At 38.9% G+C, this 15,361-nt stretch overlaps 3 protein-coding genes across 3 annotated transcripts; all 3 read right to left on the bottom strand.

The window, feature by feature from the left end:
• Window positions 1–2,411: 2,411 nt before the first annotated feature.
• On the bottom strand, window positions 2,412–5,846 carry LOC112195337 (ATP-dependent Clp protease proteolytic subunit-related protein 3, chloroplastic). Its single transcript, XM_024335752.2, has 10 exons — window positions 5,471–5,846; window positions 5,095–5,196; window positions 4,689–4,811; window positions 4,536–4,595; window positions 3,991–4,087; window positions 3,839–3,912; window positions 3,536–3,589; window positions 3,343–3,426; window positions 3,126–3,256; window positions 2,412–2,663 (listed from the first exon to the last, which is right to left on the bottom strand). Exons 1-9 carry the CDS (start codon window positions 5,741–5,743, stop codon window positions 3,161–3,163), a joined length of 963 nt encoding a protein of 320 aa, XP_024191520.1. The 5' UTR covers window positions 5,744–5,846; the 3' UTR covers window positions 2,412–2,663; window positions 3,126–3,160.
• Window positions 5,847–6,390: 544 nt separating this feature from the next.
• On the bottom strand, window positions 6,391–8,234 carry LOC112192789 (stress-related protein). Its single transcript, XM_024332662.2, has 3 exons — window positions 8,014–8,234; window positions 7,685–7,912; window positions 6,391–6,955 (listed from the first exon to the last, which is right to left on the bottom strand). Exons 1-3 carry the CDS (start codon window positions 8,050–8,052, stop codon window positions 6,539–6,541), a joined length of 684 nt encoding a protein of 227 aa, XP_024188430.1. The 5' UTR covers window positions 8,053–8,234; the 3' UTR covers window positions 6,391–6,538.
• A 2,791-nt stretch (window positions 8,235–11,025) lies between these two features.
• Window positions 11,026–14,771, bottom strand: LOC112193655 (G-type lectin S-receptor-like serine/threonine-protein kinase RKS1). Its single transcript, XM_040516024.1, has 8 exons — window positions 14,501–14,771; window positions 12,949–14,191; window positions 12,695–12,832; window positions 12,382–12,530; window positions 11,991–12,201; window positions 11,651–11,888; window positions 11,423–11,573; window positions 11,026–11,348 (listed from the first exon to the last, which is right to left on the bottom strand). The coding sequence occupies exons 1-8, from the start codon at window positions 14,555–14,557 to the stop codon at window positions 11,046–11,048; spliced, it is 2,490 nt and encodes an 829-aa protein (XP_040371958.1). The 5' UTR covers window positions 14,558–14,771; the 3' UTR covers window positions 11,026–11,045.
• Window positions 14,772–15,361: the final 590 nt, after the last annotated feature.

Here is a 15,361-nt window from a genome sequence, read left to right as displayed (position 1 = left end):
AGATTTGAAATTCAAATCCAAATCAAAATTCTGTTTCCAAACGGGGCCTTACTTCGTAGTTCGGACATTTGATTGCCTCTTCTGACAGCTATTGACGCTACAACTATTTTTAAAATTTTTTTATTGCATTACTATACAAGTATTGAAATGCCCCTTTGCTTTTCTTAGTTTTTGGAGCAAGCCAAGACAACTTGCCCATTGGATCCTCTCGTATAATGAACAGGGAGTTGCTGAGTAAGTGTTGAACCTGAAATATGCAACCCTATATGATATTTGTTGAATATTAAAGTGAAAGACTTTCCAAAGGGTTACATGTATTTCAAATTACTTTAAAAAATGATCCTAGATGCTCAATGTTTCTAATGAAAAAAATTAAAAGTTACTTATTGCTAAATATGTAATTTTCTGCTATAACGGTGGGCTGGTGTGAGCCTTGATTGTAATTTATAATCCTCTAGTGTGGCTGAATGTGTTATAACCTAGTGGTTTGTTTTTATTAGTCACTTTTGTCACATTATGGCTATAATAGGTTGTAAGTGGCAGAGATGCTTGTGTACATGGTTGTTTTCTTGTAATACTGACATTGTTGATTTCGTAAGTGGTCTTGGGATGGATACAACAAAAAGATATTCATGTTGGTATGGCATTAAGTTTATGTTTATTTATTTATTTTTCCCTCTTCCCTCAACAAAAAGATATTCATGTTAGTGCGGCATCCTTAAAAGAAGATTGGTGGCCTAGTAATATAACATACAAAAATTACTCTATATGTAATTGTCATAATCAATATTAAATCCTATACTGTAGACCACTGTTTCTTAATCCAAGTTTGGCATTTGAGGTAATCTAGCCAACTTAATAAAAAAAAGGGTCCTTGACCCAAAGCACCAAAATAAGCAAAACTTATCCCACTTACCCCAGTAACAGATTTTTGTTCCCACATACACAATTTAACACCAAATGACTATTTTACCCTCCACCCAATTAAAGAATTACAACTACGCCACTCTGTACACTCTCTCTCTCTCCCCCCGGACACCGATTCTCTCTCTCATTCTCCGATCTGCGTTTTCTCTCTCTCTCTCTCTCTCTCTCTCCCTCTCCCCGCCCTGCAAAACCACGACGCCAACTCCGCCTACTACCAGAGTCGGGCTGCCTACCACGGCGTCGTCACCAACTCTCTCTCACCGTCGTCGAGCATGTCTGCAGTCGCCGTCAAACGATTCCGATTCTGAACTCGACCGCTCAGCTGCCATCGTCATCAACCTCAACAACTCGGCCTCCAACTCCGATTAACACTTCAACCGCTCAGCCAACGAGGAGAAAGCCGATCTGATCATCTTTGGCTAGGATTGATGAGGACCACATCTCCATTTGCAGCCTCGATTGCACGATCGTTGGCAATCGTGGATGAGGAGAAAACCGGATTGATCGACCTTCCCCTATAACGACGCCGTTTTCACTGAGGAGGATTTTGCTAGCATTTCGAGGATTGGAGAGAGCAGCAAGCACGGCCACCGGTGATGTCTGGCCGGATTTCTGGGTTTTTGCTTCGATTTGGTGCCCAGAGTATTTCTCTGGGTGGCCAGATCAATTTTTCTCTTCCGTTTTTTTTTTTTTTTTTTTTTAAGTAATGGGGCAGAGAGAAAGGGAAATTTTTTTTGAATGTCTATTGGGGCAGTAGACATCTATTGGGGGGCAATATGCATTTTTAAATTAATATGATCTCTTTGTTTTTTTCTTTAATCAAAGTTTTATTTGTCTAATTTTAGGAATATTAGTTCCCATTTCAGCTACTGACAGTTCTATTGGGGGGCAATAGACGCCTATTGGAGGGCAATACATGTCTGATAGACATCTATTGGGGGGCAATAGACGCCTATTGGTGGGCAATACATGGCTGATAGACATCTATTGGGGGACAATAGACGTCTATTAGGAGACAATAGACGTCTATTTGACATAGACTATTAGGGTAATATACGTCTATTGGGGGGCAATACATGGCTGATGGTCGTCTATTGGGGGGCAATACATGGCTGATAGTCGTCTATTGGGGGGCAATAGTTGGCCGGATTCCGGCGGCCGGTGACCGGATTCCGGCGGCCGGTGACCGGGCTCCGGCGAAGACTCCCATAGTTTCTCTCTCTTCTATTTTCTCTCTATCTCTAAGTAACAAAGGGGTAAGGGTAAAATGGTATTAAAAAAAATTAAAAAAAAAAAAAAAAATCTTAATGGGGTATTAGGGAAGACCTCCTTAGAGTGTTTTGGGTAAGAGATAATTAAAAAAACTTAATGGGGTAAGTGGGAAAAAAATCTCTAAAAATGGTGTAAATGGACAAAACCTCTAAAAAAAACTTTCAATTTTATTAAGAAAGGATTGCACCGTTCTTGCGTGAAACACCATCCAAAAAAGAAAAGATCAGTGATAAGTTATGTCTGAAAATTTTACATCAAAAAAGTCACTATGCAAGTTCAAGCGTGTTTGCGCGCCCTGTAGATTGCTCTAGAGTCGATTCAATTTGGCATCACTACACTATTCAGTCTCTTTCGTCCAAACCTTGCTCGTAAACAGGTCACTGTCTCAATTCTGAGTTCTTTTACACCGATCATTGTGACACTTTAATGATTTGGTTGACCATGTAATAGCTTCTAATAATTTCCTACACCATGAGAAGCAATCAAATCAGAAATCCAGTTAACAGATGCTTGCTACGAAAAAAAAAAATTCCCAAACAAATCATGCTGGTAGTTTTCAAACCTAAAAATTAAGCCATCAAACAATCCCAAAACAAGTTCCATTACTAGGAGCTGAGAAAGAGCTTCTAAGCTAATCTGAAGGTATCACCTTTATTTACATTTGCACCATAACTTGTCGACTTGCCAAGCAACTGACATTACAGTTATATTCCTCCCCAGGAAAACTGAATTTTATTAGCTTGCTCATGTAATTATTTGAAATAAAAAAAGATTTCTTGTCGGAATAAATTTTTCCCAGCGCCGGGGAGGGAGTAGAGGGGGAAGGGAGGGAGTCTTCAATGGGACCGTAATCGATTCACATTGAAGTCGTATGTAAACTCGAATGAAATGATATTGGATGATAGACGAAAGAGAATGCCACTTACCTATAATGACAACATTTCATCCATGTTCAGATAAACTAAATTTCATCTGCAACTTTGATGCCAGCATTCTTGTCCCAATCCTCAGGGGAGGCTACATCTGCCATTATCTTTTCTTGACCACGCCACAGGATCTGAATGCAGTAAGAATTGACTGATCAACTTTCCACAACTAGTGAAAAACCACAGTCAATCCAAAAGGAATACCAGAAGGACTTACCTTGTCAATCACACCGAATTGTTTAGCGGTTGTAGAATCCATATAATATGGCCTTCTCATAAGATTAGATACAGCCTCCACGGACTAAAATTTAAAAAAAAAAATTAAAAAAATTGTGAAGATAAATCACACGATACAATAAGTTCATTAACTTTTATCTCATATATTTATTAATTCTTATAAAAGAACTTACATTTCCTGTGTGCTTGGACAGGAGTTTTACAAGAGTGTCCCTATTTGTTATTACCTACAAAAGTACTCAAGCCAAAGTCAGTGCTCAGTTGACTTGTAATATTGTATTACAAGATGAACAGGTGATCATGACTTGATATAAACCTTTTCTACTCTATCTCCTCTGAACAAGTGGAGAGACCAAGCAAATAACCAGATAATGTGCAAGTATGTGCATAGGACAAGAACAAGGATTAAAGAAAATATTGAAACAGTCATCTTTTGCCATATTTCAATAGTGGAATGCAATTAAAGTCAGACTGACCTCTTTTGCACGAATAAGAACATCACTAGCAGGCATCAGTCCAGATGACGGGACACGAGGCTGCTGGATCATGGCTGAAACAGGAGTGATGGGAATTGTTAGCATTTTTCAAGGTCTAAAACTGAAACTTTTTGAACAAAAATGCATCATACCTTTGGCATGTGGCATCATGAACCGGTAACCCTTAGTTCCTGCTGCAAGCAACAGACAAGCTTGACCTATAGCAGCCCCGACAGCAACCGTATGTATCTGAATAAAGAACAACTATGTTATAAAGCAAAAGATAGAATATTTATCATATACACATGCATAAGATACTCGTACTTCTCAATGCCAAATTCCCTTAGCACTCGCAGTTCAGGGTAGAAAAAGGATAAAAAGTTAATACTGTGCAAATGACACCTGCAATATGCTACTTCATAGAATTTATGAACATGATCAACAATAACCAGAATATTCAATGTCAAAACATTGCAGCTGCCTCTGCCACCATATACTTGTTTTTGTACACCAAGGCAACAGATTCAGACACTGCTAAAGTCCACCTCTATGATATGCATCTCCGCCATAACAGAGTTGCTAATCTAGAAACATTCCTATGTAGCTCAAAACCCACCCGTGAACACTAAAACCATCACTGCGACCAAGATAAAGGATATAACTATGTTATATGCAAGAGTAGCTAAAATGGAATCACCTCATTTTTCAACTGCATCATCGCATCATAGATGGCAAAACCCTCCGATTCCATGCCAACCTGAATAGTAAATGTTCAGAATACAAGAATAAGAATAAGTTGGTCAAGAAGGAAAAGATATCAGTTCATACATATCAGTTTCACTAGACATACCGTTTCACCATCATCACGTGTTGTTCCAGTTGAATTAATATAAATATAGATTGGTTGTTTAGGATCCATCCATTGCAGATACATCAGTTCTGCAACAATAAGCTCTGTGACTGCTGGTACAAGCTGAAACATAGAAGGTTCTTTTGAGAGATTTCACAACATGCAAGAAAAAGACTTGATAAAAAAAAACTATTACTGGAGTTTTTACTTTCTTCCTATATCATTTAATCATCTGCCCCAAAAAAGTTCTAGGAACCAAATTACTTAGCCAAAACAAACACTTGGTCCCTTTTTATATTTAATGTTATTTCAATTCTCAGCCTAAACATGATTAATATGACAAAATTAGATATATTCCACAAGATGGAATTTATAACCAATATCAGTACGAGGCTCAAGAACTTACAGGCATGCCGATATAAACTATTCTTCCATGGAGTAGCAATGAGGGCAAATCTGGAGGCGGCTTCTTTGGTCTGTGCTCATTGTAAGAAACTGATCTTTCCACCTATTTCAAACAGTTCATCACAAATAAGCAAACATTAGAGTCATAAAACAAGCTCAATATAACACAATGAACCGTTAATAACATGTAAAAGAATCCCTCTAATTACTGTTAAAGCATTAAAAAGATCCAAACTTTCTTCATCAAGAACATCAATACATATTTCTGCACAATGTCTACTACAACTATATTCATCAGTACCCATTAAAAGTACCAACTCAAAATTTCAAACTTGAGAAAAAAGAAAGCTAGAGTAACACAGAATCAAGAGTCATACTTGGGCTGGGGTGGCCATGAGCTTAGGCTCGTCGAATATATCCAAGTAGGGAAGGGAGTCGGAGTTGTTGGCCGGCCGGTTGAGCAAGGTTTCCGGCGAATTGCGAGCCACGGAGGCGAGCCTGGAGAGAAAGGGGTCCCTAGGGTTTATAGGAGGGATGGGGATTTTGGCTTTTGCTTTGGCGTTAATGGAGCAGAAGGCTGTGAAATTTCGAGACTTTCGTGAGGATGAACAGGTGGGTGTGCAGATTGGTATCTGCAAACTGCTCGCCATTTTTGTAGCTCAAAGCTCCCTCTGTGAGTTTTATGGGTTTTCTCTGCGGAACTTGGAAATGGAAAAGTGGGAGTGCTTTGGTTTCTGGTGAAGACTTGGAGGTGGAAGCTTGGCTGGGAATTTAGATGTCGTGGACGATCTTGGGTTGGGCTCAACATATACTTGTGGGTGTACCTTACAGGCCCAAATATATGTTGAGCCCAGCCCACAAGGCATGGCCCATTTCGGCCCAAAAGAAAATCACCCAATCCCGTCGTCAAGCCTTAGAGGGCGCCGTAGCTAAAGCAAGAGGCCTGTGATATCTCTATTTTGGACGCAATAAACAGAGGTTAAATTATCTCAAACTGGTTAGTGAGGTTGAAATACTTGACGTGCAGTTTTAATAAAATTATTTTATCTAGCTGTCGAGGGAGTTACTGTTGAAAGAAATCGAAGGTGTCCAAGAGGCTGATTTATCAGTCTAGAAAGTGTCATGTTGTTGCACATTGTATTGCTTAGTGTGAGTGAGGTTGGTTTAGTTGAAAGGATGTGCCAAATTTATGAGTGGCATGAACAAAGAGTAGAGACTAGTTTGTTCTTTCTTGGGCCAGTGTGTTACATTTTCTTAAAGTTAGATTCATGAACAGCACATTATACCCAGAAGAAAATAGATCGGAGAAACAAAAAATGTATATATAACATTCATGCATGCTGAAAAGCTATGCCCAATTCTTACATATATTGTTTTCTGTTAATTATTTCCAGCGACAAATCCAGTATTTTAACATCAAAAAAAATATATAAACACACAAATCCTTATTGAACAGCAATATCAGTCTCCCCATGAGTTGCTGCGATCAATGGCTCTGGTTCAGGCACCTTCTCTCCGAAGACCTTGGCAATTCTCTCTGTGGGAACCAAAGGCATGTACGAGGCAACCCTGTACCCCTTCTCGGCGGTGTGTTGCACAGTCTCATTGTACTTCTCAGAACAATATGCCGCAGCTGGTACAACTACCCCAGCCACCTTTGGGAAGACGGGGAGTTCATTCAGCTTTCGCCACGCAGAAGCAGCGCATTCCTCAGCTTTTGGTTCATACTTGGTGTAGACAGATTTGGCAGCTGTACAAGCCGTCTCTGGTGCCTTTTGAGCAACCGATAAGGCTTTGGATGAGGCCTGCCTGATCACTGGACGCACATCTAGCTTGGCAGCCTTGGTCACAGATTCATCAACCTGAACAAGTTCAAATATTCATGATCAGTTACACAATCCAAAATAAGCTTCAGACCATTAGAAGTATCTTAACCGAGGCATGCATTGAATAGAGACCTAGATGCACTCATCAAATTACTGCAACTATCAATTCACTCAAATTATTTGACAACAAAAACAAGAAGAGACCCATCATTTCTAAGGAACACAAATAAATTAGAATTGAAGCATTTTATCTCATCAAGGAAACAAAAAATCTCAAGCTAACTCAACACCTGTAGAAGTCTAAATTCAAATTGAAGAAGCTCAAAACCCAATTGATTGTGTGAATGTCCAACTCAAAATCGACAATGCAAGCAACAACCCTATCAAGAAACTATCAAATTTAGTGAGTGGAAAACGTAACTCAACTGTGTATGAACCCCATCAAGGGTGGGAATGGGGTGGGGTTTTTTTTTTAAAAAAAAAAAAAAAAAAAAAAAAAAAAAAAAAAAAACTGTGTATGAACAAACTACCTCCAGTAAATCAAGCTAAATTCAAAACCATTATAACTAAAAAGTTAAAAACTAAAAATCCCCAAATTTTCATACACAAATTGAAACTTCTGCAATCACAATTGTGTTTAAGTTCAGTTTCCAAACCCAAAACAAAACCCTATCATTGAGAAAAATGTCACAAGCAACACCACAAACAACACAAGAACAATAAATAAATAAAAAATACATACAAAAATAATAATTCTTAAGGTACCTTGCGATCAACAAAGGTGAGAATTTGGGCCGGGGCTTCCTGGTACTTCACATAAACCGGTCCAACAACAGTCTTCACCTTCCCCTCCACACACTCAACCCCATTCTTCAAAGGACCAGACCTCTCCTTCGCATAACCGTACACTTTCGTGACGCAAACCCCGGACGCAACGGCGGCGTTTTGAACAAATCCCAAATACTTGAGACTCTGCTCCTCCTTATTCTCACCCTACACAAAATCCCCAATTCAATTAAAACCCACAACCATTAATTAAACCCCAAAAATCCAAACAAAAATTTCACAAAACAAAACAAATTAAATTAAAGTACCATCTGTGGTTCCTTCACGCTTGAATCTTGTTGGGCCATGATCAAAATCGCTTCTTTTTGCTGTTGGGTTGAATTTGACTTTCAGATTTTGTTGACTTTGATGAGGAGGACGACGAGGGTTTTATAGGGGAAAGAGTCCGAGCGGTTTCTTAAGAACGAAGAATTTTCTTCCTCTGCAAGCGATAAAGGCGGTGTGAACCGGGCGCGTTGGGTCGTTTTTTTTGAGCAAACCCAACTGCCACGGCGCGTTATATTCTGCTGGCTTAACGAGCAAGTCCGTTAGAGTTGCGCCGTTGACTTGGGGGCGACTAATTGGGTTTGGGCAGACTGGGGAGGCTAACGCCGTGAGGCTGGTGGGGTTGAGGAGAAGGAACGTTTTGGACTGTTTCAATGGGTGGTTGTGATTGCGCGGGAAAGGAGGATTCGAGAAGGTGCTTGGGTCCCAATGGGTTCAAGGAGAGAAGGCCCGATGAAGATGGAGTTGTGAAAGGCCCACTTTCTAAGATGGTTGGGTTGGTGACGTTGTTTACGTGTGGAGCTCTAAATGTCCACGTGTTCGTGATTCGAAACAAACTTGTGAGTTGTGACCTCAATAAGATAGTGATTGGTTTATACTTTCTGATTTTTATTCGTCTGTTTTGCCCTCATGTATGGACTGATGGACGTGCCGGCTTTATATTGGACAATTCTTAGGTTCATCTTAGGAGGTGAACGTGCTCTCTTGTGATTAAGACATAATAACTTGAATAATTCTTAGGTGCATATTCACCCCATTACCGATTAACATACTTTTATTTAATAAATTTATAATCCAACGGTCTATATATTAAATAAACTTTTAAAGATCATCTCTGTAAAAAATCAATTGAATCAGAAATCGTTTAATTATCTAATTGAATCAAACAAATTCATCCTCAAATACTGCCAGCATTTGCAAATTCCGGAATTGAGCTAATTGTAACTAGGGCTGCGCATTTTAGTCCGAAAGCCCAGAAAACCTGCCCGACCCATCAAAACTCGGCCCGTACGGTCCGGGCCCTAAATTTTTTTCACTCGAAACGGTTCGGTCAGGGCATGAAGTAGATAAAGATGGTCCGGGCCCGGGCCCGGGCCTTGTGTTTTTAGAAGAAGAAAAAAGCCTGTCAGGCCCGTATATACCATTATTAGATATTTATTGATTATTTTATTCTCTCCCACGCGTCCTTATTCTTCTCTCCAAGCGTCGAGTACTCTCTCCTTCTTTTGTCAAAAAAAATTCTCTCTCCTTCTCCGTCAGTTTTTTTTTCTTCTTCCTCCTCTTTACTTTTTTGGATCTTCCTCTTACGCTTCGCTTCCAAAGGAAGCCTAATCTATCAAGAAAGTGAAGAAACCTCAATCCCCGCAAAGCATAATCTAGCAAGGAATTTCACAATCTTCACAGCTACTGCTGCTTCTCTGTAATTTTTCATCTTGAGATTGCATACCCAACTCCTTCCTCCACCATTGACCTCGTCTGCACTGCGTCGTCGCTCTCCATCTCTACCACTGACCTATAATGGCTTTGATTTGTCTGTGTCTCTGTCCATCGTCTCCCGATCTACATACCCACGAAACCCTAGTTTTCATTTCTGCAATATCACCTTGAAATTGCTTCGATTCTTAGAAATCTCTCTCGCTTTTCATCTTTGGTTTGAAACTCCGGGAAACCCTAATTCTCAAGTCTGTAATTTCTCTATGAAATTTACAGATTTTGAGCACTACCCAAATTCAAGATTTGAGATCTGTAACTGGTGGCTTTGATTTCTCTGTAATTGCTGGCTTTGATTCAAGATTTAAGACTGCTGGTTTAGATGTATTCAAAGCTTGGTATTAAACGATCTGAGATCTGTGTTGAACTATTGGTGATTGGCAGCAAGTTTTTTTCTCTTTTTTCCAAGGCCAATTTGGGCCCGAAAGCCTCGAAAACCGGCCTGAAAAAAAAACGGTCCTGGCCTAATACGGTCCCAGACTTTAAAATACAAAATTTGGGCCCGGCCCGAAAAAAAGAGCTAGGTTTGGGACCTTCAAATTATACACACAGCCCGGCCCATTCCCAGCCCTAATTGTAACAATTGAAAACACAATGTTGGTCGAATTAACCAACCCCCAAGCAACTCTTCTCTATGTTAGCACACACATTAAGCCTTTTTATCCCTCCACGAAAATCACCAACATTGCAGCAGGAAATGAGATGGTTACAACCGACTTGCTAGCTAACCTTATACCGGCCATGTCCAGCATTCAAGGGGCATTATGTAAGTTAGGCCTTGATTCATACATCAAGGTGTCAATGCCTTTTTCTTACTTAGTGATGGAAGAATCTTATCTGCCTTCTGCTGGCAGTTTTAAAAGTGAGGTCTCTTCTGTGATGTCACAAGTGTTACAGTTCTTGTCAAGCACAAAGGCACTGTTTGTAAGGCATAATAACTTTATAATTGATACAAAGTGATGCAACTCTTTGTAGGAAATAGAGAAGAAGCAGAGCAGTATTGATTCTGTTAAAGTTTGCCATAAACTGTTCAGTGAAAAGTTTGCTTGCAATTCAATGAAGAACTAAGCACCAGAAGACTGAGTAGTGCTAGCAATCTCACACCAAGAATCTATCTAAATTACCGGTAATTTATATGATTCATAGTTACTAGGACAAAAGTCTGTCTCTCCCCTAATCACTAGGATATCATACTTTCCTTAACAAACTTGGAAACCAAAAATAAATTAGGAAAGTCTAGCACAAGTAATCCTATCTTTGATCAGCTGATCCATCCATTGCTAGTGTTTCTTTCTTTACCATTAAATTCTGACTTAATGTTTTTTCCATCTTTAAATGCAGATTGGCCACGTTTGCTACCCCTGACTGGAATAGATTGATATTAGGAAATGGATTAGATTGGGTCTTAACTGGTGTTTGCATAAACAAATAGAAACTGGATAGGGGACTAAAAACATAAAATTATGATGAAAAATAAATTAAATAAAAACTAGTACATATTGTCAGAATTTTAAGTTTTGCATCATTATCGAACTTCCATTGTAGTTATTGTCAAGTCATTTACAGAATCAGATCCGTTTGGAAGTAATGGATCAACATCAGCGCTGAAATCTCTTCTGTAAACAAATGCGGGATGCTTAGGCAATGGAGGAGATAATTCACCACTCAACATGAAAACAATGGCTGAAATGGCAGGTCGGTCCTTTGAATCTTCTTGTACACACAAAAGCGCAACTTGTATACATCTCATGACTTCATTAGGCTTATATGACTTCAGTGTCGAATCAACAATATCTAAGGCCCTGCCTTCTCCCCAGAGCTCCCAAACCTGTAGTTGAAATTTAGTTTAAAAAATAAATGAATACTAAGGGATAAAATGTTAGAAAAATATGTTTTGCTTACACGTCCTATCAAGTTCATGGAAGGATCCTCCAGATCATAACCATTGTTTTTCCGGCCACTAACAATCTCCAACATTATGATCCCAAAACTAAATATATCAGATTTCGTAGAAAATCTTCCAAATATTGCGTACTCTGGTGACATGTAACCACTGTATATAAACAATGTAGAATGTCATAGACAAAGAATGACATAATGAAGATTAAATGTGATATTTATTATTCTTACTATGTTCCAACAATTCGGCTCGTCTTATCTTGCAGTTGATCTCCGTGGAATATTCTAGCCATGCCAAAATCAGAAATTTTTGGGTTCATCTTCGTATCTAGAAGAATATTGCTAGTTTTCAGATCTCTATGGATGATCCTCAATCTTGAGTCTTGGTGAAGATACAAAATCCCACGAGCAATCCCGTTGATAATTTCAAAGCGCTTTTCCCAATCCAAAAAGGACCGTCTTGTGCTATCTACATCAAAATGCAAACAGTACTCTTTAGCAAAGAAGCTTCAAAAATGTTCTTTATATTTGAGAAATGGCTTGAAGCAATCATTATTTCATCTACACGTACCGAAAAGAAAGGAGTTCAAGCTTTTGTTAGGCATGTATTCTAGCACTAATATCCTTTCTTCTCCCTTTATACAACAGCCTAAAAGTTTCACAAGATTCCTGTGTTGAAGTCTTGCTATAACTGCAACTTCATTTTTGAATTCTTTGATCCCTTGTCCTGAAGTTTGGGACAATCTTTTCACAGCAACTTTCTCTTCATTTGGTAGCTGACCCTGAAGTTATGTCCAATATCAATATCAATCTTTCACATAGTTAAGACCTTTAAGGAACAACTAAACTGTCGATTAATTAATTAAGAATAGTTAAAGAAACAGCCATGCCAGAACCTAACAGAGCCAGAACAAAAAGGAGATTTTTAGAGCCTAGAAATGTTTAGGAATTTGTTGCTATACCTTATAAACAGAGCCAAAACCACCATGGCCAAGTTCATTGACACGAGAGAAGTGGTCTGTGGCTGCTATTATTGTGTCAAGATCGAAAAATTGCAATTCAGGGTTTGTCTGGTTTTCCACAAGCTCGTCTGCCTCCACAAAGTCTATGCCTAGAAAATAAACAATTATTCACTTTAGTCCATGTTTTCAAGATGCAGATGATCTTGCATGTTGAAGTTCTTTCATTTGATTTACAGATGGAACGACTGTTACCAGCTCATAACAACTAAAGCAGTTTAACTAATTAATTAAAATAGATGAGAACGTCTTTCACCTTTTGTGTTCCTGTTCTTCTTACCCCACCAACATGCAAGCATAATGATTAGCACCAATGCTAGCACAGCAGACAGTATTGGAATAGCCAGCATACCCCTCCTTTCCAAAAAACCTTCTGATCTTCTGGCATTTGCAGCTACATAAGAGGATGACAAAGGATTAGAAAACAATGACATAAAAAACAAGTAATTTTGACATTCAAAACTTATATGTACTCAGTTGAGTTTGCTTCCATTGCAAGCAGATTAGTACCTAACACGGTTGCATTCACACGAACGTAGAGATCTTGTCCAACCTCTGTGTACACTAAAATGTCCATCAAGTCATCATACCATGTCAAGCAATCAACAAGCCCTTCATATTCAGTGCTCAAATATGCGGTGCAAGAACAATTTCTTAGGCACTCCTGCTCACACTCTTTGGCACTCATACCTGATTTTAACAATGCTCCTATCGATGTGTCAGGATATTTAACTCTTGCCACCTTCACAAACCCGTCTCCATCTCCACACTTCAACAAACCAAGTCGATTACTCACACATCCACCTGTCCCATTTTTATGATTCCAATCACTAATAGATTTAGGTACATACCCTGGTAAACAATCACACCAAAACACATTAACATTGTCAGGGCTACATTTGCTGTTGGCACCGCACTGTCCATACCAGTCACACCGGGACTTCGGTGCAGAGAAGTCTTCCTCCCATTGAAGGCCACCATCATCCCATGTAAGGCGTTCTACTGCAGAATCAGTCACTGTTGCTCTTGTAATTGTATTGGTGCCATTCATGAGATAATAAGTCTCCTCTTGATTAGTGACAAAATCAATTGGCCCTGTATCACTTCGCCAATACTTACTCGACCCCTTGTACATAAAAAATTGGGGGGATGCAATCTGATTTGGATAGAGCCTAAGGGTATAGTCCCCAGTTCCAGGGTCATCTTGTGACTTCCAAGACGTTAAAACCCATTCTTGCCCACTTTTCCAGTTCACCCCAACTTTCATACCTCGAATTAAAGTATCTGTAGGATGATCAAAACTTTGCCATATAGAGATTTCATTATTATTATCCTGGAACACAACTAGATTTCCTGTATCTAAAAGCTGTGCAGATAAAGTGGTTGTGTTAACATTTTGAACCGACCGCGACACATAAGTAGACCAAATAGGAGTGCTCTCCATGTTATAAGCATAAAGGACTAGTTCTCCATACCTGTTTATTGTGAGCACACCAGAGGTATCATTGATGGGATTGTTCCTGTTTGCAACCCACACCACTGTTTTATTAGATACTTCAGTCTGAGAATACCAAATTCCGACATACCGGTAGCTAGAATTTCCGGGGCTGAAGAAACCCAATTCGAACTTGCTCTGTTTGGACACTAAAACTCCACCACCATCCTTCAGTTGTTCTTGGTTCCATGTTATGGTGTCCCTGGATTCGCAAAATCGGAAGAGGAGGAAGAGAAGCAGAGCTTTGAATAACATTTTCTGCGCATTAGCAACTTTGTAGGTGTGAAACAGTGGCATTTTTATGATTTTCAGAGTTGGGAGGGTAATGAATTACGTTGATCTTCTTTTTTTTCTACTATTACAACTTTCCCAATAATCGGACCTAGACCGTTCTCTTCTAGCCAGAAATTAATCAAGAAGCTAGCTGAAATTCAGAGCGATGGAGCAAATTGCCTGGCTGATTGGCAAATGTTACATCAACTCATCAGAGATGAAAATTTTGCAGGGTCTAGTCCACCAAATGAAGGAGATGGAGGATACGATTTCGAAGCTGACGGAGAATCTTACGCAAAATAAGCTTGATATGGAGAGGAGAATCAACGAGATATATGATCTTGTCGACATGATCCGGAGTCAATTGGATGTAGCCAAGCTGCCAAGGCCGCTTAACAGAATCGCCAATGGCAAAAGAAGTGAACAACACCGATTGATCATGTTGTAGGAAATAAAAGCGAAAGAAGAAAGGGTTGATTTTCTATCCCTATCACTCTTCTTTCATGCTCTAGTAACGTAGAAACTCTCCTAATTTTGTTGAAAACTTCCCAAAGTCCAACATAGGACACGTTTCGTCAATGATTGACTCCTATGCCTATCTAGAATCGAGTATTAAACCTTTTTTTTTTTTTTGGATGTAGAATCAAGTCTCGGTCTTGGATGTTGACTGTATGACTCATATTATAATGTAAGATATTACATTAATGGATTAACACCTCCTTGATAAAATAAAATAAAAAAAGACAAGACTTAATAGAATATACATTAACGAAATATCTGATTACTTGCGTGTAAGATCATAATAGGCAGAATTTCATAAATGATCACTCAACTATGACTCACACCTTTTAAATATATCACTTTGGTCACTCAACTTTAATTATGTTATTCACTTTAGTCACTTTAGGTCAGGAGTTCGAGCCCCATCAAGGGTGGGAATGAGGTGGGGTTTTTTTTTTTTTAAATAGTCACTTCGTTAATTTTTTTCATTAAAAAAAAAATTATTTGCCACAATATTAATGATATTTTCATCCAACCAATTGTGAAAAATTGATAAATCTGTATTAGAATGATTGAGAGAAGTGATTAAAGTGAGATAAAATGTCTCTTGTGTGACTAAAATGATTGACAGCGTAATAATTGAGTGACCAAAAT

The sequence above is a fragment of the Rosa chinensis genome, chromosome 3 (genome assembly GCF_002994745.2).
Source record: "Rosa chinensis cultivar Old Blush chromosome 3, RchiOBHm-V2, whole genome shotgun sequence".
In the NCBI taxonomy this organism is placed as follows: Eukaryota; Viridiplantae; Streptophyta; class Magnoliopsida; order Rosales; family Rosaceae; genus Rosa; species Rosa chinensis.
The sequence above is the reverse complement of the archived record's forward strand: the minus strand, read 5'-3'. Positions and strand labels throughout refer to the sequence as shown.